The sequence below is a fragment of the Mytilus edulis genome, chromosome 1 (genome assembly GCF_963676685.1).
Source record: "Mytilus edulis chromosome 1, xbMytEdul2.2, whole genome shotgun sequence".
NCBI classification, from domain to species: Eukaryota; Metazoa; Mollusca; class Bivalvia; order Mytilida; family Mytilidae; genus Mytilus; species Mytilus edulis.
The window spans coordinates 34,358,231-34,382,150 of record NC_092344.1 but is presented as its reverse complement, the minus strand read 5'-3'; the positions used below and the strand labels follow the sequence as shown (position 1 = coordinate 34,382,150).

The window sequence follows — 23,920 nt, the reverse complement described above, 5'->3', positions numbered from 1 at the left end:
ACATCTGTCTAATGTTGAATTCTTCATGTTAACCTCTACATGTCTCAAGTTATTTTTAAAATGTTGGGTTGCTGACTCATATAGGCATACCTCACATCTCCTAGATATGGCAGATGACCAACTAGACTGTATTTATTTCAGTCCATGAACCAAGAGGATTAGTTAAAGGACACTCAATAAACATGTACATCAGATGAAAACTTAACATGATATGGTATCTGTTTCCTACAATATGACTTATCCAGATTCTTCCATCTAAAATATTAAGCTGTATACAAATTGTCTTGTCACTCAACATTAATTCCATCAGATAATTGTATGTCTGACCTTCAGCTACTTGCATAAAAAGAAAGATGACCACTTGTTTAAAAAGTTTTATTTTCATTTTTTTTTAAAACATAACAAACAAAAAAGTTAATAAAGTTGGTATTTAAAATCAACTTAGTCCAAATTGGAAAATTGCCTTCATTTATCTGATTAAATTTCAGCTTCAAGAATAGTTTAGTAAAGGTATATCTTCTGGAATCAATGGAACATTTTGGCGGGAAACGATTCTCTCTAGATTTTCCTAGTTTAACATAGGCACCTTTTTCATTAAAAAAAATTGACATTATTTAACTCTGTACATACATCAAAATTCCTATACTGTACACAGGAGACCAAGCTTCAAGCTTATATTTGAATATATAAATTCATATACAAAGGTACTTTTAAAATGTAATATCTATTTTAACATATTGGTTCGTTTCATTTGTGAGGTTCATGTTTTCCTTCAATTGTAGTTCTATGTAATATTCGTAATCCCACTTCATGTCTAGAATACTGTGTTTCCTCAGAGGCTTCATGACCTACTGCTAAATTGTCGGATATAATGAAGTCACCTTCTTCCCACTAGAAAAAAAGAAGACAAATTTACATGCATCACATTCTGCAAATTAGAAAGGAAATCAAACATTTCACTTGAAAGTACAGGGTAAATAAGGAAAATTGAAAATTAAGGGGAACACTCCGTGGAGTATATGTAGTATATCAATATTGGACAGGAGAAAAGCAACATTTGGTTGTTTGGAATTATGAATATTACATCAAATCAGTGATCATAACACAGCTTTCTAAAAGAATCAAAGAACATCAAAATCTGAAGAAAAATATTATCAATAGTGAATACAGAACTTTTTGCAATGTGATTTCACTGTTCCAAATGCTACTCCAGGTTTCTCTATCTGGATTTTTGGCCATGGCAAGTAAATCAGTAATAAGATGAAATCTTATTGCTTTTTTAATTATATACGATATTCTTAGACATTTATGTTACTTCGTAAAGTGAACATCAACACATATTCTATAATTTAAGACCTACATGTACCTTATGAGAGTATATGAGTCTTCTTTCATCTTTTACAATTTCTTGATATATTTCTTTGATTAATTTCACAGTTTCTGACCTTTCTGTCATTCTTTCTTTTTCAGACCCTAAATCCCATACAAAGGCTGTTGTCATTCCTAAATGTAAACATAATGTCTGCAAAGAACAAAATTTAATTCTTAATAACAATTACCGGTAATTCTATCAAGTTGTTTAGTCTTAAAACCTTCCATAATATAGGACCAACATATGATTTATTTTTAAGACTCCAATATGTAACTCTGCAATAGTTAAGAAAATGCAAGGCTAGTGAATGATTAGTTTTATTGTACAGTCTTTAGTTTTCTATGTTGTGTTTTGTGTACTGATGTTGGTCTTTTGTTTGTTTTTATGCCCCACCTACGATAGTAGAGGGGCATTATGTTTTCTGGTCTGTGGCTCCGTTCGTTCGTTTGTTCGTCCATCCGTTCGTTTGTCTGTGCGTCCGTTCAGGTTTAAGTTTTTGGTCAAGGTAGTTTTTGATGAAGCTGAAGTCCAATCAACTTGAAACTTAGTACATATGTTCCCTATAGTATAATCTTTCTAATTTTAATGCCAAATTAGATTATTACCCAATTTCACGGTCCATGGAACATTGAAAAGGATAGTGTGAGTGGGGCATCTGTGTACTTTGGACACATTCTTGTTTGTTTGTATTTTGCCATGGCATTGTCAGCTATTTTCTCTAATATGACTTTGAATATCCGTTTGGTTTCTTTTGCCTCTCTTGGAAAACGGATTTATTTTGTAACACACACTAAGGCTGACACACAGCAATTATGGTATCAAGAGGCATAATGCAACCTTGGTATCTCAATATAATGGTAAAGGAAACAAGCATCTATGAAGTTAAGTCAGAAAACAAGTGAAATTATGAACAATTAAATTGTGTAGGTTTTTTTTACATATTTTAACAATTAATTAAAACAAGAGGCTCTCAAGAGCCTGAATCGCTCACCTTAATTCTTTTGGTTAAATCTCTCATCAATGATTATTTTGGCTTTTCAATTTATTTAAATGTTTTTTGGATCGTCCTATTTTCTTCAAAAGCCAAAAAAAATAATCATTTTCTCCTATGTTCTATTTTAGCCATAGGAGCTATGTTTCTTGACATACAAGGAAATAAAATATAAAATTTATACTAGATACTCTGAAACTCATTTAGCCTGTTTGGCTGAAATTGATACAGCAGTTTCAAAGGAGAAGATTTTTTTAAAGTAAGTCAACATGATGAACAAATTGTGAAAAAAGTCTTTAAAGGGCAATAACTCCTTAAGGGGTCAATTGACAATTTTGGTCAAATTGACTTAATTGAAGATCTTACTTTGCTGAACATTATTGCTGTTTACAGTTTATTTCTATCTATAATTATATTCAAGATAATAAACAAAAACAGCAAAATTTCCTTAAAATTATCAATTCAGGGGCAGCAACCCAACAACAGGTTGTCTGATTCATCTGAAAATTTCAGGGCAGATATATCTTGACCTGATAAACAATATTACCCAACGTCAGATTTGCTCTAAATGATTTGGTTTTTGAGTTATAAGCCAAAAACTGCATTTGACCCCTATGTTCTATTTTTAGCAATGGCGACCATGTTTGTTGATAGATCATAACTTCGGATACAATTTACAAACTAAATACCCTAAGGAACATTCAGTTAAAGTTTGGAAGTATTTGGCCCAGTAGTTTCAGAGGAGAAGATTTTTGTAAAAGATTACTAAGATTTACGAAAAATGGTTAAAAATTGACTATAAAGGGCTATAACTCCTAAAGGGGTCAACTGACCATTTCCGTCATGTTGACTTATTTGTAAATCTTACTTTGCTGAACATTATTGCTGTTTACAGTTTATCTCTATCTAAAATAATATTCAAGATAATAACCAAAAACAGCAAAATTTCCTTAAAATTACCAATTCAGGGGCAGCAACCCAACAACAGGTTGTCTGATTCATCTGAAAATTTCAGGGCAGATAGATCTTGACCTGATAAACAATATTACCCCTGTCAGATTTGCTCTAAATGCTTTGGTTTTTGAGTTATAAGCCAAAAACTGCATTTGACCCCTATGTTCTATTTTTAGCAATGGCGACCATGTTTGTTGATAGATCAAAACTTCGGATACAATTTATAAATAAGATACCCTAAGGAACATTCAGTTAAAGTTTGAAAGAATTTGGCCCAGTAGTTTCAGAGGAGAAGATTCTTGAAATAGTTTACGACGACAGACGACGATGGACGCCAAGTGATGGCATAAGCTCACTTGTCCCGGATGTGTATGCTTGATATATTTCAATTCTATAGCAAGTATCTTGTTCGACATAAGTTTTTTCTGTTGTCTCTAGCTTTCTATGATTTTCTATGTTAAGTCGCTTCTTCCATTCTTCTTTATGATAACTTTTTACAACTTTTTTGTTTCAATAAAAATTAATAGAAAGGAGTTCGATAAGGCTCTAAATTGGACCCTATTTCTAGCTACAATTTTTTATTAGGATTTATTGACCAATATATATTAAGCATTTCTAATACAATGACTAGATAAGAAATATGTCTCTATTGAAAATTAGTGTTCTTTTCATGTCGTCACAAATATTTTATTTTCAATGAAACAGGTTCCTTTGATTTTTTTAACTGGAACCATAGATTTCATGCATCAACAGATTTTTTTCAAATTTCCCCCGAAATCTCTATTTTTAGCCTATTTGGGAAGTTAAAATCAATGCTTTAAAATAAAACTTCTACAAACACTTTCTTAATGTCTTTTCATCAACTTCAAACATTGCACTTCATATGCAGGGCCAAAAATGGCCCATACCAGACTTACGCCTTTCTCATTGTATATGATTTTCTTAAAGAATGAAGATGTATTTACTTTTAACCCTGTAATGGGATGAGGATATATCAATGGATGGACAACACCATCTCTTCTATCTGAGACCATCCATAATCTTTCCCATCTTGCAGCTACCTCTGGTGCTAAACTGTTAATCAAATCATTCAGTGGTACAAAAGCTGAAATTAACAATAAAATGCTGAATGTGCTGTAATATTACGGCCCCCGCATGACAAGGGTTAAGTTTGAAAGTTTGAGAGTTAAAAACATATGCACAGGGGTGATCACTATTAAAGTTCAAACTAGTTTTTGACCATAACTTTCATTGTACTGTTTTCTATCCGGTATGCGACACGTTCTAGTAGTGAATACTCCTGTCAAGTTTCAGTACCAAACTCAAAAGGGTTTGAAAATGATAAGAGTGGAAACCATTTTAAATTATATATATATATATGCACAGGGATGACTGAGCTGAACTAAACCATAAGTATTTTTACTATGACTTGCATGTATAGTTATTTTCCTTATTTAGAACCTGAGTCTATCATAGTAGTCTCAGTAGAAAACTTTTTGGTGTGAACTGACCTATGTTGCGAACATGTGAGGTGTGAACTAGTAGCATGCAAAAGTGTATTGTGAGCTAATGAACCCTATACGATATTTGCAATACCTTAATAGTATGATTCATACACCTTATCGCTAATCCAGGCTGACAGTGACCCGGCTTCTTGAACTTTTGACCCATACTACAAACACTTTTCCATTGTGGCGTCAAATATTTTGTTTTATGACGTCAAAATTTTACGGGAACCTGTGTGATATCCAGTAATGGCGGACAACTAGCGATAAGTTGTATTGATTAGACATTAAAATATTATCATTCTATAATTTTACATAACGGCAACTATAGTAACCTGTGTCTCCTTTTAATGGAACAGAGAACATATAATACAATGAGTAACCAAACGGTTTTCTCATAAAACTCCCATCAATATGCCATCCTGTCCGACCTACGTGTGTACAACCTTCATCTTCGTCATTAGACACTCGGAAAACATCGGGATGCGGTGAACGAGGATGTTTATAAAAAGTGGACTCCAAATTACCGAACCATTTACTGATCTCAACTTGTCTGTCACCACTTATCACGCTTTGATTTTTGAAGATCACTAGTCTGTGTTCATGGACATTGTTTTTTATCTGCTCAATAACATTTTCTGGAACAGAACTGTTTAAGTTTATGTCAGTTACAACTTTCCCGAGTTCTTTCATTTTTAAGAACTTGTGTAAAAACCGGTATACCATAATTACCTCCTTTTTGAAGAGTGTTTACAAAAATGAGGATCAAGAAGGGGAGACAAACTATTGAATAATTTGATGCTAAAATATGGAGAAAAAAATTATAGGAGAGTAATGGGAAAATAAATATAGAACAATTTAAATCTATACATTAAAATCTTTTGGTTAAAAAAAAATATTTCTGCTGCCTAGCCAAAGATTTACAATATCTTCAGTGTCAAGATACCATGAAAATGAGGTCAAGGTCACATGACTATATAAAGTGAATTTGTGTCTGTGAAAAAGAACACTGTAACAAATTTTTAGCATAACAAAAATTTGTCAATTAATGTTTGATAATGGGCTTAAAGGGAGGGTATCTGCACAAAGGAATGCAAAATAAAATTGCCATTTCACGATGAAAGAACAATTACAAATTTCTGGAACGTATATATCTTTTTACTGATTTCACTAAACAAGGTGAATAACAAACCTTTTTCAGGGCTGCACGTGAAATAAAAATGGCATAACACGTTGCACGAAAATAACCCTTTACCACTCATGTGCCAGAAATTAAACAACAGTATGTTGATGGTTTTCAGAAACTGAAGAACTATACCACATTCCTGCTTGACATGTACACTACATCATAGTACATGATCATTGTATTCACCAAATATAGTTGTTATGAGTATCTGAGAAGAGGTAATAACTGAAACTAAATGTTAACCAACGAACCATGAAAGTGAGGCCAAGGTCAGATAAAGCAGACAGGAATGAAGACCAGTGGCGGATCCAGGGGTTGGAACCCCCCCTTTTTTTTGGCCAATTAATGCATTTGAATGGGAGCATATAGTTGGAACCCCCCCTTTTGAAAATGGCTGGATCCGTGCCTGAAGACCTTGCAATTTATACTCCAATCACCAAATGTAATTGACTTATTGCGTAAAGTACATGTTTTTGAGAATTTGACGTAGACAAGAACTGAACACAGACCTGCAATACACGATGAAAATGAGATCAAGGTCAGATGATCCTTGCCAGATAAACATGTTCAACTTACAATCATCCACCAAGTCTAAATATAGGTGATCTATTGCCTTGAATATTGGAGACAAAAACATAACCAAACATTTTACCATGACAAATAAACCAAGTAAATTAGGTCAAAGTCACATCTGAAAAAAAAAAATCTAACCACAAAAATGTTTTCTTCGCTGATCTTTGAAATGATGTCAAGGTCAGTTAACAGATACACATGTATTCAAATTTTTATATACTAGTATACCAAATATAGTTGTCAGAGTCCAGTCCATGAAAATGAGGCCAAGCACAACAGACATAGCAGGTTATTTTCTTGGGTGTAAAATTTCACGATTTTCATTGAATAAGGTATATGAAATATTTTGGCGGTAATTATTTTGGCGGTAATTATTTTGGCAGATTCAAAACTTTTATCAATATCTTTGCATGTGCACTTCTCTATTGGCGGAATTTAATTTGGCGATTTGTTCTATCCGCGAAAATAACCCGCTATACACTATATGGTAGTTAAATTTCAAGCTTTTGTCATCTTAAATAGCATTATGTCCTTGTGTACTGTTAACTAATCAGCTGAATTTATGTACTTTTCGACACTTCCTCAAAAAAATGACAAGCATTTTTTAGTCTGATTAATTGCACAAATTTGGTTGACCACTCTCTTACGGACGGAATAATGGTCAAAGGAACGAAAGGACACAGACTGAAAAATATAATATCTATAATCTTTGTAGTATAAATGTGTTTCAGAATTGATTTTCTTTCAATGTTTTTTTTAAAATCAACTGAAATCTGTTCAAAAGGGGGCATAATCAACTAGAGACTCACACACCCTCATGCTTTCTGTATTCTAGTTCAAGCTGACTATTCGAAAAGAAGTGAAAAGGCTCTCATATCTTCCTTTTTATGATGATTGTCAAAAAACACAAGAATAAGATCTTATATATTGTTTAATGGTACATTGTAATACACATACTAGATGATTAACATTTTCACATAGAATCTTATAAATCTTTCTCAAATCTCTTTCCTAAACTTTAGAATATTCTTTCTCATTTATCTATAAAAATAGTATTCACAATTATTCTTTTGAAAATTATACACTGATGTTATAATTAATTTGAATGAAATTATCTTATTTCATTATAAAAAAGAAAAAACATAAAAAGGGAGAATAGAAAAAGTAAGAAAATTAGCAGCTGCCTGTATAGCTGAGGAAAACAATAATTATCTGCTTCCTTGCATATCACTTCTCCTTGTACATTTGTTTGGAAGTAAAAATTAATGTATAACAGAATAAAATGTCTTATAAATGAACTATGTACAGTTGGTTAAAACAAAATATACAACACTAATTCTTTCACTATTACTTTGTTACTGCATTTCATACATTTTACAGCCAAAGTCCATTTCTTTCATTTCTCCTCTCAGTTCATTCAAAACCTACATTATTCATCATCTAATTAAAATAAACAATATCCAACTCATTCACAAATATTCTTACTCATTTACGTCCATCATACATGTTTATATCTATCAAAGCTAAATACCTTGAACAGAACATAATATTGCATGTCATTCAAATAGTGCTTATTTCTTATGATTGTTATATCATATTTAAATTTGGCATCAATGTCATTGTATGATATACTGTTAATAATTTTATTTGAAATCAGATTATATATTCATGTATACAACAAAAATATCAAACATTGCAATTATAAGTAAGAATATAAAACTACCCTAAAATCATAAAGTTGATAAGTGATGGAGGAGAATAGGCATCAAACTGATTCGTAGTTCCTGAGAAAAATGGGATGGATGGACATACAAAAACCAGAATATCATCCTTGAGAGAGAGGTATAATATTTATTTCCAAATTTATTTAATCTGCCATGAATAAAAATAACTCCTGAGAAAAATGCAATGAGTTTCATGGGACACTAAAACAGAGGTAAAGCAGTATTCCCCTCCCTCCCTGAGTATTTCTAAAATCTTCAGACTATAGCCAATAAAGTCAGTTTTTGAAGATTACGAAATTAAAATTTCTAAATACAAGATATTTTCATAAACTTTTTGATGTATAGAAGTTTGCTTGAGTTCTGAGGATGTTTCCTGGCCTCTTCACTTCATGAATGACAATCAACATATTAACATTGTGGTCAAAATCAATACAAAAAAAATATTTTCTCTTTTCTCCTCAGACTATAGTATAAAGTATATAATATGTATTTGAAACAGATATATTACAGATGCAGTGTATCAATAAAATATGCCATTCTCCAGCACCTTCAGATTTACACACATGTATACAGGAACACCCACTGATACTTTTAGTGGTGGAATCTGTGAATGTATATTGACACCAACTCATTATTGATGAATGATGATTCCATTTAATACAAGCAAATGGCTATTCAATCATTGAATGTTGAATAAATACGTCGAGCAATATTTCAGCACTGTTTTTATTTAGTTCACTGTATTCACTGTCCTTCATGGGGTGAAGGATATTAACTGTCCAATAGGAACATCTGCTGTAACAGATAATGATGCATCTGCCTCTCTAGGTGGTGTGAATAACAGACTTGGTCTCTACAAAAGAAAAAAAGAAAACCGTTGAATGAGTGCATAATCCATTATGTGAAAACATTTTAGTAAAATAAACCCTATTAAATTTACCAGTATGATTTTGATGCTTAGAAGTTTGAAACAAACTGAAAGAACTGAAAAAAAAAGTCAACTATTTTTTTATTTAAGGCATGACAAATATTTTTTCTGTCTATGAAGAAATAACATTAAAAATGTGGTACGTACTGTTAAATAACACGCTACGCACGTTATTCAGTGTGCACCACATTTTTTATGTTATTTCGAATAGATTGACAAAATATTAATTATTTCTTATAATTTAATTCTAAATTCCATTTTAAACTGGCGTAAATCAAGAAAAACATTGGATGACGTCATGGTCACATGACAAAATTGTGTCCATGATATGATAAAGAAAACGACGTCAGCCAATCAGAAGACGTGTTACATCCAAAACTAAATTATTCAATTTTAAGGACTAATTAACTATTAAATTAATATGCTTTCACAAATCAAACAAATAATCCATAACTGCCACAATTATGACAATTACAATAACAGTTAACAATTAACACGTAATGAAAAATTTCCAATAGACATACCATACCATTTAATGACAACACGATTCCCTAGAAGTAGAAGTTGTCAAGATTAAAATTGAAACATCTGCAAGTACCCAAATGTGAAGAAATTTAACTATACTTACAGTACTTTTAGCTACTGGTGTGAATCCTATGTTTAAACTAGAAAACCTGTTTACTTCATTGTCAGAACTATCTGGTGTTGATGTATTAGACAGAGTTGGTCTTGAGCTTGGAGGTGTTGTTAAAATATTATCTGCAAAATTATAAATAATGCCTTCAATAAGAGTTCTGGCACATAATAACATATTTATACTGCATTTTTTATGAAAATCAATCAAAATCTAAATGACAATTTAAAAAAACAAAATTAATGCACAAAATCCAATCAGTTCTAAACATCAAGATCCAATTTTATTTCTTATCTGTGCAGATAACACCTAATGAACTACAGTCAGCTTTAGATTTGAACAAAAATGGAACCAAAATACACATTTTCAATATGCCATATTTCATGTAAAACCCATTGTTCAATCATTTTCAACCTAGCATTTCTGAGGAAAATAAAGACAACATAAATGTGCAACTTATTATCTTCCCTGAAACAGGTGGACATACCATATTGGAATGTAGTCAGAAACATTGGTTCAATCCTTTTGTTTTCTAAGGAGTTTTCAGAAAATCTATGGTCTTTAAATGCACTTGCAAATAAATTTAAATATACTGTTTAATAACCTATCTGACACTTATTTTTTAACTTAAGTAGATTAATCAATGAGTGATAGATTTCTCTTAAAAGAAATTTAAAGGTCCCAGTGAATAAAATACACATAGAACAATACCTGTTGTATTTGTTCAAGGGGTCAATAGAACTGCCAAAAGTTTAAATGGACAGGTAACTATCAGGTGAAACTATGGTTATTTTCATTGGGTTCGCAATAATAGCGCACAAAAGTGACTAAAGCCCTCAAAATCCTAACTTAAGCCCTGGTTATACTACGTGTAACTTTTATAGTAATTGTAATCTGTACCATTTATATTTTCACTCTCTTGTGGCTTTGGAGACATAAACTGGACACTTTTTCTTGATGATCTTCTCCTTTCTCTTGTTGGTAACTGTTTTAAACTTGAATGTCTAGTTCTGTTCTGCCCTATACTGGAATCATTATGACTAGAATCTGAAATTATATGTATGATAAAGAATTTGAAAATATAGGTATGACATAGTGGTTCATAATGGTAATTCAGTGTTCTTATTGATTAGAATTTGTCATTGCTTATTTGCTACACAATTATGAAGATTGATTCTGTTTGACTGAGACCAATATAAATATGGATATACACATTATGTATGTGGCTGTTCTAAGTCAGGAGCCTGTAATTCAGTGGTTGTTGAATGTTGCTTTATATATCATATTTGCTTTTCTTGTTTGTCTTGTTATATGTTTGCCAAGACAGGTCCTTTTAAAGCTGACAACTAGGCATAGGTTTGCTCATTGCTGAAATCTGTACTTAAAATTGCTAACTTCAAAGCCTTTGAGTACCTGGTTGGAAATTGTTGAATCGGTAATCATACCACGTCTTATTCTTATAACATAAATTACAACAAATGCAAATTGAACAAAGACTTATAACATTTGTTCTCATATATCATCAAACCTGTTGGTTATTCCTCAAAATGTCTTTGTTGCTATGGCATATATTTCCCTTGTTGTGAAAAGTGTATTTTTACCCTTTTCAAATGGGAGAAAGAATCCAAAGTGGTTATCATACCTCCTTCTTAACTTACCAGATTATACTATAAACTTACTATTAAATGCTGCTGGAGAGAAAACAGTGTCAGATCCAGCTTCAGCTTGTGCTGTAAAAGAATCATCATCTGGTATGGCATCTAAGACACTGTATCCTTTAGGTGCCATGGACATTCTGGGTGTCATTGGTTGTAAATATTTAGAGAAAGGATCCTCTGTAGGCTGTACCTCCTCTTCATCGGGTAAAATCACACTATCACAGAATGAGACAGATTTCCTTGTACGTAGGGATCTCCTGTTTAAAATATAACACATTTACATAACAAGTGCCGAAAATACTTGAGACAAAGGGCAAGGAGCCGCAGTACATGGGTAGAACAAAAATACATATGATATGGGACAATATTTTGACATAGTATCAACTATTATCAGTATTCCTCCATACTTAAGACGTGGAAAAAGGGGGAAAGAAAAATCCTGCATTTAATTCATAAACATTTTAATTTTTGATGTTAAGAACAAGATTATGTACTGTGGATTCATTTATTTTCTTTGGTATCAATTTTCGTGTATTGGGAAAACTTGCATTTTAGTGGATCTTTGCCAATCTCTGAATATAAAACCTATAGAAATTTATCATTCTTTGAACATTTGTATTCCTGGTTTACCTGTACAGTACATTCCGGTTATTTGCATAGCCTATTTGTCAGACGAAATTATGCAATAAAGCGGAGTATGCTTATATCCGAAATGCCAAATTACGGAGTCAAATAACATCGATAGTGCAGATCAGTAAAGGAAATTCCTGAAGAAAGATGAACGTCCATAATCCACTTACAACATATTGAATGTTTATTTATTCTAATAAAAGTTATTTGTCTAGTGTCATACATTTTATTACATTGTGTATTCTTTCAATAAAGTTTATTAACACATTTTGTTTTAGTTTATTCATGTACCGACTTTTCCTTTACCTGAGATACGAAAATAAATTTGTTCTAAAAATAGATTTGTTTCTATGACCCGGATGTACAAATTACATTGTTATGTTTTAATTAAAACAAACTGTTTAACAATACAACTCAGTTTAAATCATTTCAAACAATAAATGTGTAATAAACTGCCTTTGATATGCAGTATTTACCTATTGCACATTGAAGTAACACTGTTACTTTAACCTCGTTAGTTTCGTATAACAGGTAATGGGGCCCTGCACGGGTTATTTGCTGGACACAAGTGTTGAAAGTCAGAAAATAAAATAATTAGAAGTTAATTTTATTTTAAAAAATATTATAAATGAAAGATTGATGTATAAAATTCTTTAACCATTTATAAATGCCCTGTAATATCAAGGAATAAATGTAGATTACCCCTAGCCAAAATACGAGATAACTCAGTTGATAATGATCGATAATTAGCAGGCGTTAATGTTTTTAAACTAGAGGCTCTAAAGAGCCTGTGTCGCTCACCTTGGTCTATGTGAATATTAAACAAAGGAAGCAGATTGAAAATTGACTACAAAGGTCAATAACTCCTACAGGGGTCAATTGACCATTTCGTTCATGTTGACTTATTTGTAGATCTTACTTTGCTGAACATTATTGCTGTTTACAGTTTACCTATATTTATAATAATATTCAATATAATAACCAAAAACAGCAAAATTTCCCTAAAATTACCAATTCAGGGGCCGCAACCCAAAAACAGGTTGTCCAATTCATCTGAAAATTTCAGGGCAGATAGATCTTCACCTGATTAACAATTTTACTTCATGTCAGATTTTCTCTAAATTATTTGGTTTTTGAGTTATAAGCCAAAAACTGCATTTTACCCCTATGTTCTATTTTTAGCCGTGGCAGCCATCTTGGTTTGATGGCCAGGTCACCGGACACATTTTTTAAACAAGAAACCCCAAAGATGATTGTGGCATAGTTTGAATCAATTTGGCACAGCAGTTTCAGAGAAGAAGATTTTAGTAAAAGATATATAAAATTTACGAAAAATGGTTAAAAATTGACTTTAAAGGGCAATAACTCCTAAAGAGGTCAACTGACCATTTTGGTCATGCTGACTTATTTGTAAATCTGACCTTGCTGAACATTATTGCTGTTTACAGTTTACCTATATCTATAATAATATTCAATATAATAACCAAAAACAGCAAAATTTCCTTAAAATTACCAATTCAGGGGCCGCAACCCAAAAACAGGTTGTCCAATTCATCTGAAAATTTCAGGGCAGATAGATCTTCACCTGATTAACAATTTTACCCATGTCAGATTTGCTCTAAATGCTTTGGTTTTTGAGTTATAAGCCAAAAACTGCATTTTACCCCTATGTTCTATTTATAGCCATGGCGGTCATCTCGGTTAGTTGGCGGGGTCACCGGACACAATTTTTAAACTAGATACCCCAATGATGATTGTGGCCAAGTTTCAAATAATTTGGCCCAGCAGTTTCAGAGGAGAAGATTTTTCTAAAAGATAACTAAGATTTACGAAAAATGGTTAAAAATTGACTATAAAGGGCAATAACTCCTAAAGTGGTCAACTGATCATTTTGGTCATGTTGACTTATTTGTAGATCTTACTTTGCTGAACATTATTGGTGTTTACAATTTATCTCTATCTGAAATAATATTCAAGATAATAACCAAAAACAACAAAATTTCCTTAAAATTACCAATTCAGGGGCAGCAACCTAACAACGGAATGTCAGATTCATCTGAAAATTTCAGGGCAGATAGATCTTAACCTGATTAACAATATTACCCCCATGTCAGATTTGCCCTAAATGCTTTGGTTTTTGAGTTATAAGCCAAAAACTGCATTTTACCCCTATGTTCTATTTATAGCCATGGCGGCCATCTTGGTTAGTTGGCGGGGTCACCGGACACAATTTTTAAACTAGATACCCCAATGATGATTGTGGCCAAGTTTGGTTAAATTTGGCCTAGTAGTTTCAGAGGAGAAGATTTTTGTAAAAGTTAACGCCGGACGCAGGACGACGACGACGGACGACGACGACGACGGACGCCGGACGCCAAGTGATGAGAAAAGCTCACTTGGCCCTTTGGGCCAGGTGAGCTAAAAATTCACTCAAAATGTAATCTATGAACAATGTTTGAAATCCAATCAACAATTAACACCTTTTGAGATAGAAGATCATAGAATGGTTGTGTTTTTACAACAATCAGCTGATTGACATTTTTATGACCTTGAGGCTTAAAATAGATTATGGGAAACTTTACCTGTGTACACATCCAGACCTTTTTATACTCATAAACACGAAAGAAACTGTTTTAAAACTTTATTTAAATAACACAGAAGTAAATATGAAATAATAACGAAAATTATAATGCATTCAGGGAAAATATACTTACCAAATTGCCGTTTCCGGTCAAAAATCTCATCTATTTTTAACTAAGCATATATCTAGCTGGCGATTATTTTCTATGCAATTAACCGAAATGACACTTGTAAGGCTATGCATATAACCGGACAATTTAACATTAGATGAATGGGAAATGGTTTTGTGCAGGAGAAAAGTATGCAATTAACCAAATTATGCTATTAAGCGGTATGCAATTAAGTGGAATCGACTGTACCAACAAACCAACGAAAATTGATAAACAATGAATAATAATGAATCCACAGTAATTAAGTGATGCCGCCAAGTCAGTTTCTTCTCTTCCTAGGAATTTTATTTTGTATGAAGAAATATTTTCTATAAGAGTTAAAAATCCAACTTAAAGAAGATATTAACATAACCCAAAAGAAATGGCTAAAAAAAATTGAATAAAACCTGTAGGTTTTGATCTATTTTTTACCTTCTTGGTTTACTTTCTGACTGAACTTTAGTTACACGTTCAGACTTTGTTGCTGGGGAAGACTCAGGTGCATCATCTGAAAAGTCGATCGTCTTCTTTTCTGATAAATTGTTTGCCAGATCTTCTGCAATAGTGGTCAATTGCTCTTCCAAAATTACATTATCTACATCAGATAATATATTTTTAGGCAAAGGAGTTTTTCTGTATGCACTGCTCCTTGTAGCTCTAGGCTGTGGGGTAATATCCTGCAGTAAAGGACTTGGTACATTAGGTAAATAGCTCTTTCTCTTGAGTGGTGTCATTATGGGTGTAGTCAGCTGATCGTCAATGGCTACAGTAGGGGTCAGTTTGTTGTTTGGTGTGGAATTTGCTGACAATGCAGTATTAGTTTGGTCTGATGAATCTGTTTGTGTGTTTTCTACAGTATCAATTGTAACTTCAATTTCTGGTCTTGGCATTTGTCTTGGTGATCCAGCTAAAATAAAACATCACATATAATTAATTTATGCATGTTTAGTGATAGAAATGCTTGCAGTCTTAAACAATAGTCTGCATGCTCGATTATCATCTCAAACATGAATCATGAATCACTTAATTCATCTGTCTGGAAGGTAATTAAAATCTTTGATTGTGAATATAATAAACAATAATTGCTTGTTTTTTCATAAATAATTTACACCTAAGGACTTGTATGATTTTGTTCTAGTTACAATAAGCAATGATTTCAATACGAACTGGTCATCTGTTATTTCAGAATGTTGTGGCATTAATTTGTTAAAAAAAGAAAGCTTTTATTAGACTACAAATGTTGTAAAATCGGTGTTTTCTTTCAACTTTTGATAATTGAATATTTTAATAACAATTTACAGAAGAAAGAAAGTTACAAGCTTAACCCAAACATTTTCTTCTCAACAAAAAGTATGTTTAGTTTACAAGATAAAAGCATAACTGTTAAAACTAGAACTTTTGACTGAGTAAACAAAAGGAGATTAATACCAAATATTGCAATACTGTAAGTAGTACATAAAATTGATTATCTCCCCTTTAACATTTATCAAGACATGCGTATCCTTAGGTTTTGAAATACAGCTATGTTTCATCAATATTTACCAGGAAGATTTGGAGGAACTTGAAAGAATTGCACTTGCAAGGACTGACAAATGATCAGGATGATTACTCTGTATAAAACAAACTTAGTTTGTACATGTACAAGTTTTAGAATTCTTCCTTGTATTTTAAATTTGTATTGTAGTGAAAGGTTAATATTTATTTCATTCTACCAAACAAAGTAGCAAGCCCTTACATTAAGTTATGCAATTATCTAGAATAAAGAGGAATATATGATTGAATTTTTTCTAGACCTATAGATCTGAAGTTTTATCTGTCAAGACAACAGACATGGACTTACCTGCACAATGTGGTTTTGGACTTTTTACAGGACTCTGAACTTTGAAGAAACCAAAATCAAATGTTTTGTCTTCAGAAGCACTGTTTTTATTTTTCATCTGGGCTCTAAATGCAGAAAACTTTGACTTCACAGGTTTCTTTACAACTGCTTTTGGTGCTACTTTTTTCTGCAAGGGTAATGCAATAAAAATTAATGCATGTCAAATTATATTGAAACATGTAATAGAATAGAATACCCAAGAGTGCAAATGTCAAATAAACACAGGTCAAAATGCCTTTAAATGGTATGAAAGAAACATACAATGGCATGTTTGTTGAATGACATACATGTAAATGTAGGTCAATATCCTTTCCACAGAATTATGCCTTTCATATCTAAATATTTTCTCATACAAATGATTAATTTCATATTTAATTCTTTTCAATGTATACAGTTTTAACAAAAGATATGTTAAAGTAATTCAATTTAATAAAATCATGACATACATGTTGCTTTTTCTCTCCTTTTTTTACAATGTAAGGGCTCTTCCAAAATTTATTGGGTTTGGGGAGCAAAACTCTCATATCAAATAAATATGGGTTTTGTCACATTCCTTAGAATTTTGTAGGAATTATAAATTACATTTTTTTTTTATTGTATACTTAATATTTTCCCGTTATTAACTTGTAAGCTGTATACCTTTATAACTTGTTTCTTTGGTTGTATACTGGATAGATCCCAGTTGTTAGCTTTCAATTTATCCAAATCAATAAACTTCTGATTCACATCTTCAACCTAAAATATACAAGTTTTAAAATCTTAGCTATTCATTGGTAGCTTTGTATCATTGTCAGTAAGTCTACTATTATATTGTTCTATCTTTTTTAAGCTGTCATATTTTCATGCAAACCCATGAGATTTATTTCTTTGTATAAAAAATTCCTTCAAAATGCAATGAACAGCTGCTCACTAGTCTAAGATATACCTTTTATATTTCCAAGAGCAAGAACATTGACATATCAAGAAATGCCTGTTTGTACATATTTTTGTGAGACAGAGAAACTGAAGCATACAAAGCAATTCATGTTCATGGGTTGTCAATTTTTATAAATTACTGTCGAACAAATTTAGGAGTTTTACCTCAACTTTTACAAATGTTCTCTCCCTCACAAGACACATTGTTCTAACATAAATTCAATAAGAAACAAATAGGAATGGAATATCATACCTACATTTAAAAAAAGATTTCTTTCAAAACTTGTCATTTTAAACAGAAAAATGTGTATACCATTTTTATTTTTGCACCATCTATCACTTTGAAAAAGGTTCTTACAGCCCTGTATCAATTAATTAAAAATTCAAGCATTAAGTTTGAACAAGAATGTGTCCTCAGTACACGAATGCCCAACTCGCACTATCATTTTCTAAGTTCAGTGGACCGTGAAATTGGGGTAAAATCTCTAATTTGGAAATTAGAAAGATCATATCATAGGGAACATGTGTACCAAGTTTGAAGTCGATTGGACTTCAACTTCATCAAAAACTACCTTGACCAAAAACTTTAACCTGAAGCGGGACAGACGGACGAACGAATGAACGGATGAACGAACGAACGGATGAACGAACGAACGGACGCACAGACCAGAAAACATAATGCCCCTCTACTATCGTAGGTGGGGCATAAAAAGAACAATCAGAACACTCAAAAATTATTTTGCAATATGTTGAAAATTCCCATGAAACTGACTGTTACAAGTCCAATAATGACAAACTGAAGAAAAAATAATATCAGAAACAGCCTTCCATTGTTTCATATATCATGTATATACATATTCCATACAACATTTTATCAAAGCATTCTGAAGCTATTGTAGAATGTGCGGTTCATGGATATAGGACAATGAGTATGCCACAATATATTTGGTCAATGACAGTTGTATAAAAGCTTCTTGTTATAGTATTAGGTACATGCCTGAAAATAGATCATTTCCCAGAAACCTTGAAGATCTGTACACGTTGTTTCCTTCTCTCCTTGTTTAAATTCACAGTTGTCAACTAGACCATTAAACTGCTTAAACCTTTGAGCTATAAGTAACTGTGCTTGTCCTACTACTGTTCTGAGCTGTCCGTTAACTGAAGAAGAAAAAATGAATTCTTCAAATACAACAGAAATAGAAAACCTGATCAGACATGTCAAAATCATACATGTCAAGTGACATGATATTCGCGTGTAATACACGCTTTTTCAACAGTTTACATGCGAGGATTTTGTCACATGGTGTGTACACGCTTTTCACCATTTTACACGCAATTACACGCTTTTTCGTTCTTTTCATTTTTTGGTCGTTAGTGATATCGCTATTCTCGGGTTTTTTCCTTATTCGGCGATAAATACTAAAATTCGAAGTAATTGTTTGGCTGCCGTATTGTTTATTTTTCTGTATGGACAAACAGTAAAAGGTAAGTAGTTTGTGATTAGTTTTAACGATTTTGTGACTTTCTTTCAAATTCACTTAATAGGGGAAATGTGCACAGAAAGAGGTCACTTTCAGGGCCTGTAACGTCGTCTAAAGTGCCGATTGTTAAGCCAAAACGATGTGTACGGCAAGATTCAAGATTTATAAATTATATTTTGGAGTTCGAGTTCAAATGATCGAGTGACAAGTAACACATAATTTGTGCATTCTATGTTGCAATGATAAGGCCACAATTAAAAATATTTCAGTTTGCCCAAACCCGACCCATGATTACTGGGTGTGGGTAGGTAGGTAGGCAAATTTTTTTTTTTTATCAGAATTTGCATGAAAATATTAAAAGATCTTAAAACAGTATATCTTTTTTTCCCGTCAAACCTTTGTAGAGAAAACCAAAAGCCATGAATTTAAAACCTCTATAAATAAATTAGTCTACTATATGATTTGTATCCTGAGATGTTTATAACACTGACAATTGCTAGCTGTGTGAAAGGGCTGGTGGATTTATGAAGTGATTTTCAACAGTTCCATCAACACGATGTTTTTGTAAAAAAAATATCAGCTGATTATGTAATGATTAAATTTGTTTGCAGTTTTTAAATCCTATTTCTATTAAAATATTTATATGAATTATTATCTACCATCCTTAGTTTGTGTCTTGTTTATGTTTTGAAAACAAATTTGTATTTACATTATCACACAGGTAAACTAATTTGGCTATAAATAGATCAAAGCATGGTCTGTAGAATCTCCTAACTAAAAACGTATTTGTTATAATTTTATTTCTTTAAATAATCAAGTTTAAATTTTTGAAAATAATCATTATTGATAAAATATAATTGCATAAAGTTAACGTTTTCTGAAGACTATTTGTTTTTAGGTCATGGTTCTAGAGGCTTCCTCACAAATTTGTATAAAAATCCAATATGGCGTCCATAACATGTTTTTACTTTTGCACATGTGAAAAAAATATTTCTGTCAAAAGTCAGATTTCTCTTGTCAAAAGGGATTTATATTGCAATAAATTATTCAGAGGGAGTTACAGTCAGTTAAGATTATATTTCTGATTCTGTGAACAATTATAGTTTTATCAAATTCTCACAAACAGCAACGTACTGATCTTGTCTAATGAGACTTGTAAATTTGAAACCTATTTGAATAAAAGGGCATCTAATTTACATGATAAAGAAAGATTATAATTAAAGACAACAATTTATCAAGAAATAGTTCCTTTTTATTCAGTAAAAACAAAATCTTCTTGCAAGATTGTAAATTCGCAACTTCCGGATCCATTTCCTGTCAGAATAACATTGAAAATATTCGATTGCACATGGTTTTGAACAAATCTACCTGAATATTCTTATTAGATATTCGATAACATGATGAAATTAACATTGAGCATATAGGTAAGGGTTTGGTAGTACAGACAACTACAGCGTAAAAAAAACTTTCACATGTTTTACTTCTTTACGTTCGTTAAATCAGAAGATAAAAACAGAGAACATCGAATATCGATTAACTGCGTCTTTTATACGCTTTCTTTTAATCTTATTCACAGTTGCTTTCAAACGCAAAGACGACAAACATTAAGTTTTGTACGATGACGGAGCGGACCCAAAAAAAATCTGAAAAAAAAATTCTTCAAAAAAACGTCAAAAAAAGAATTTGAGTCGGCGGGTTTATTTTGGGTCGGTCGTGTTTGGGCAAACATACAATCTTTTTATTTTGGCCTAAAAAAATTACATGTGAGAGGAGAAATACAATGTAGCTATTATAATAAGCATTTAACATGTTTATCTAATGGGTGGAATCAGAAAAAATGAAGATTTTAACATATTGGGGCATATTGTTTCCCCCATTATATTTAGGAAAGTAAATTAAATGTCAAACCAACAAGTTCAATACCAGCTAACTTGCAGCCAAATTTCATTTAGATATCTTGTACCAGCCAAAAGTTTTATTAAAAAAACATGTCAAATTTGTCAGGAGTGTGACGCTTTTTGTGTGACAGGATTTTTTTTTAATAATTTACATGTTGAGTAAAAATTATTATGATGAATGCATGTATATGAAGATGGTTTATAATCATTCTTCAATACTAGGTTTTGTAGATTATAGATTGGTGTTATCATTGCACAAATATTATGTAAATAAATATACATTGTGAAAAGGTATGTACCAAAAATTAATATTGGCAAAATTTGATAATTTCTAAATTAAAGTGTTATGGTTGTATTTTAAAGGAGTATTTGTGTGTAAAACTGGTAAGTATTTATTGTATACATGTATAAGCTATCCATAAAAGGCTATACAGACATCCTGAGGTGCATAATTCACATATTGGATTAACTTCTATACAAGCACCCAAAAATGTCAGGAGTGTGACAACTGTCTTTAAACATGTACCAAAGAATACATAGGACTTAAATATGTTCTTCTTCTTTATTTTTCAGTAGTGGCTATTCCAAAGAGAAGAAAAAATTTTATTACAACTGTGATATGTTTATATCATAGATGTGGGAGTGCATTATATATGTCAGGAGTGTGACGCTTTTTTTAAGGCATTTTCTGTCAATTCATAATTTCACAAGGACAAGTTCAACAGGTTTCTTTGTGTTAGAAATGTTAAAACAAAGTTATATTCCTATCATTTACCTCTTAAATGTGTTATTTATCATGATTGTTTTGACACAATAAGTTTTAATTAGTCATTTTTCTATTTTTTTGTGCACAGTAATGCAAATTTATCAAAGGAAATAAGTGTGTACAACTATAAAATCATATAGGAAAGTGAGGAAATGAATTTTGTACAAAATAGAACAATCATTTTGAATTTAAATGGTATATTTAAAGATGTTTCAAGGATTAACCATTCAGATGTAATTCGTCACACTCCTGACATGAATTTAACAATTTAAGAAAAATATGAAAATTAGCTTTATTTTTAGGACAGATAGTTGAAAGACAGCTAGTAATTTAGAAACTTTTGGTAAATCTTCCATTCCTTAAAACATCCACTAGACTTGCTGACATAAGCCAGGCAAAATTATCTGGAAGAAATGATTCAAAGAAAGAGACTTGGAAAGAGAAAACCCGCAAATATTGGCTGAATATAAAATTAAAAAATTATCAGAGGAAGTTGGACAATCTTAAACAAAATAAAAAACTACAAAACCATGCTAACAAAAAAAGGCTTAAAGAAAGAACTTTGAATTCCAAATTTGATAAACAATATAAAGAAAAACAAAGGCAGTAGCAGAAAAACAGTAGAAAAAAAGGAAGAAAGATAAAAAAGAAGTTGGGTTGAATAAGGACTTAGAATCGAACAAAAACAGCTCAAAAATTCAAATGAGAACAGATCTGTAACTGTGTCAGATTCTAGATCTACAGTGAGAAAACCTGCACAACACACAAGAAAACAACTGCCACAAAACCCAAATGCTTGGACGAGTTCTTTGAAACACATCATAAAAAATGCTACACCCAGAAGGGCCTTCTAGAAGGGATCATTTATAAGCATTTTTGTTTTGTGGCAATTGTTTTCTTGTTTGTTGTGCAGGTTTTCTCACTGTAGATCTGGACTCTGACACAGTCACAGATCTGTTCTCATTTTAATTTTTGAGCTGTTTTTGTTCGATTCTAAGTCCTTATTCAACCCAACTTCTTTTTTATCTTTCTTCCTTTTTTTCTACTGTTTCTCTGCCACTGCCTTTGTTTTTCTTTATATTGTTTATAAAATTTGGAATTTGAAGTTCTTCTTTCTTTAAGCTTTTTTTTGTTAGCTTGGTTTTATAGGTTTTTATTTTAAGATGGTCCAACTTCCGCTGATCAATTTTTAATTTCAGATTCAGCCAGTATTTGCGAGTTCTCTCATTCGAAGTCTCTTTCTTTGAATCATTTCTTCTAGAAAATTTTGCCCTGCTTATTTCAGCAAATCTGGTAGATGTTTTAAGGAATGGAAGGTTTACCAAAAGTTTCTTCATTTTACTAGCTGTCTTTCAATTATCTGTCCTAAAAATAAAGCTAATTTTCATATTTTTCTTAAATTGTTAAATTCATGTCAGGAGTGTGACGAATTACATCTGAATGGTTAATCCTTGAAACATCTTTAAATATACCATTTTAAATCAAAATAATTGTTTTATTTTGTACAAAATTCATTTCCTCACTTTCCTATATGATATTATAGTTGTACACACTTATTTCCTTTGATAAATTTGCATTACTCAGTGCACAAAAAATAGAAAAATGACTAATTAAAACTGATTGTGCCAAAACAATCATGATAAATAACACATTTAAGAGGTAAATGATATGAATATTACTTGGTTTTAACATTTCTTACACAAAGAAACTTGTGGAACTTGTTCTTGTGAAATTATGAATTGACAGAAAATGCCTTAAAAAAGCGTCACACTCCTGACATATATAATGCACTCCCACATCTATGATATAAACATATCACAGTGGTAATGATTTTTTTTCTTCTCTTTGGAATAGCCACTTCTGAAAAAAAAAAAAAAACAACATTTAAGTCCTTTGTATTCTTTGGTAGATGTTTAAAGACAGTTGTCACACTCCTGACATTTTGGGGTGCCTCTCTTTGTGTTTTTTTTAAATGGTCCTAAAAAGAAAGTCCTGTTCTATGGGTAAAGATATCAGAAATTGAAATCAATGATATAGCAATGTGTTTAGTGATTTTTTGCGAAAGTTTAAAGCATTTTTCAATCTTTATAAAATATG

General features: G+C 31.7%; 2 protein-coding genes across 3 annotated transcripts in view; both read right to left on the bottom strand.

Annotated features, from left to right (window-relative positions):
* Positions 1–360: 360 nt before the first annotated feature.
* Positions 361–5,563, bottom strand: LOC139481614 (alpha-ketoglutarate-dependent taurine dioxygenase-like). The gene is made up of 4 exons (XM_071265054.1): positions 5,158–5,563; positions 4,283–4,422; positions 1,367–1,522; positions 361–891 (listed from the first exon to the last, which is right to left on the bottom strand). The coding sequence occupies exons 1-4, from the start codon at positions 5,546–5,548 to the stop codon at positions 748–750; spliced, it is 831 nt and encodes a 276-aa protein (XP_071121155.1). The 5' UTR covers positions 5,549–5,563; the 3' UTR covers positions 361–747.
* A 1,931-nt stretch (positions 5,564–7,494) lies between these two features.
* Positions 7,495–23,920, bottom strand: part of LOC139481600 (disks large-associated protein 5-like) — a 32,361-nt gene continuing 15,935 nt past the window's right edge. For both annotated transcript variants that reach the window (XM_071265037.1, XM_071265044.1), the window contains 8 exons: positions 18,676–18,836; positions 17,403–17,498; positions 16,725–16,890; positions 15,317–15,791; positions 11,547–11,782; positions 10,768–10,914; positions 9,862–9,992; positions 7,495–9,158 (listed from right to left, as the gene is read on the bottom strand). In XM_071265037.1, the coding sequence (XP_071121138.1) occupies positions 9,060–9,158; positions 9,862–9,992; positions 10,768–10,914; positions 11,547–11,782; positions 15,317–15,791; positions 16,725–16,890; positions 17,403–17,498; positions 18,676–18,836 (1,511 nt within the window). In that variant the 3' untranslated portion in view covers positions 7,495–9,059. The remainder of the gene's footprint in view (positions 9,159–9,861; positions 9,993–10,767; positions 10,915–11,546; positions 11,783–15,316; positions 15,792–16,724; positions 16,891–17,402; positions 17,499–18,675; positions 18,837–23,920) is intronic.

Bases quoted from the DNA above. Each gene is read 5' to 3' on its own strand.
- LOC139481614 (XM_071265054.1), bottom strand. From the start codon at position 5,548: ATGGTATACCGGTTTTTACACAAGTTCTTAAAAATGAAAGAACTCGGG. The intron at 1,523-4,282 runs GTAAATACATCT...TGTTCTTTGCAG, and splicing joins ATCCCATTACAGGGTTAAAA to ACATTATGTTTACATTTAGG. The intron at 892-1,366 runs GTACATGTAGGT...CTTTTTTTCTAG, and splicing joins GACTCATATACTCTCATAAG to TGGGAAGAAGGTGACTTCAT.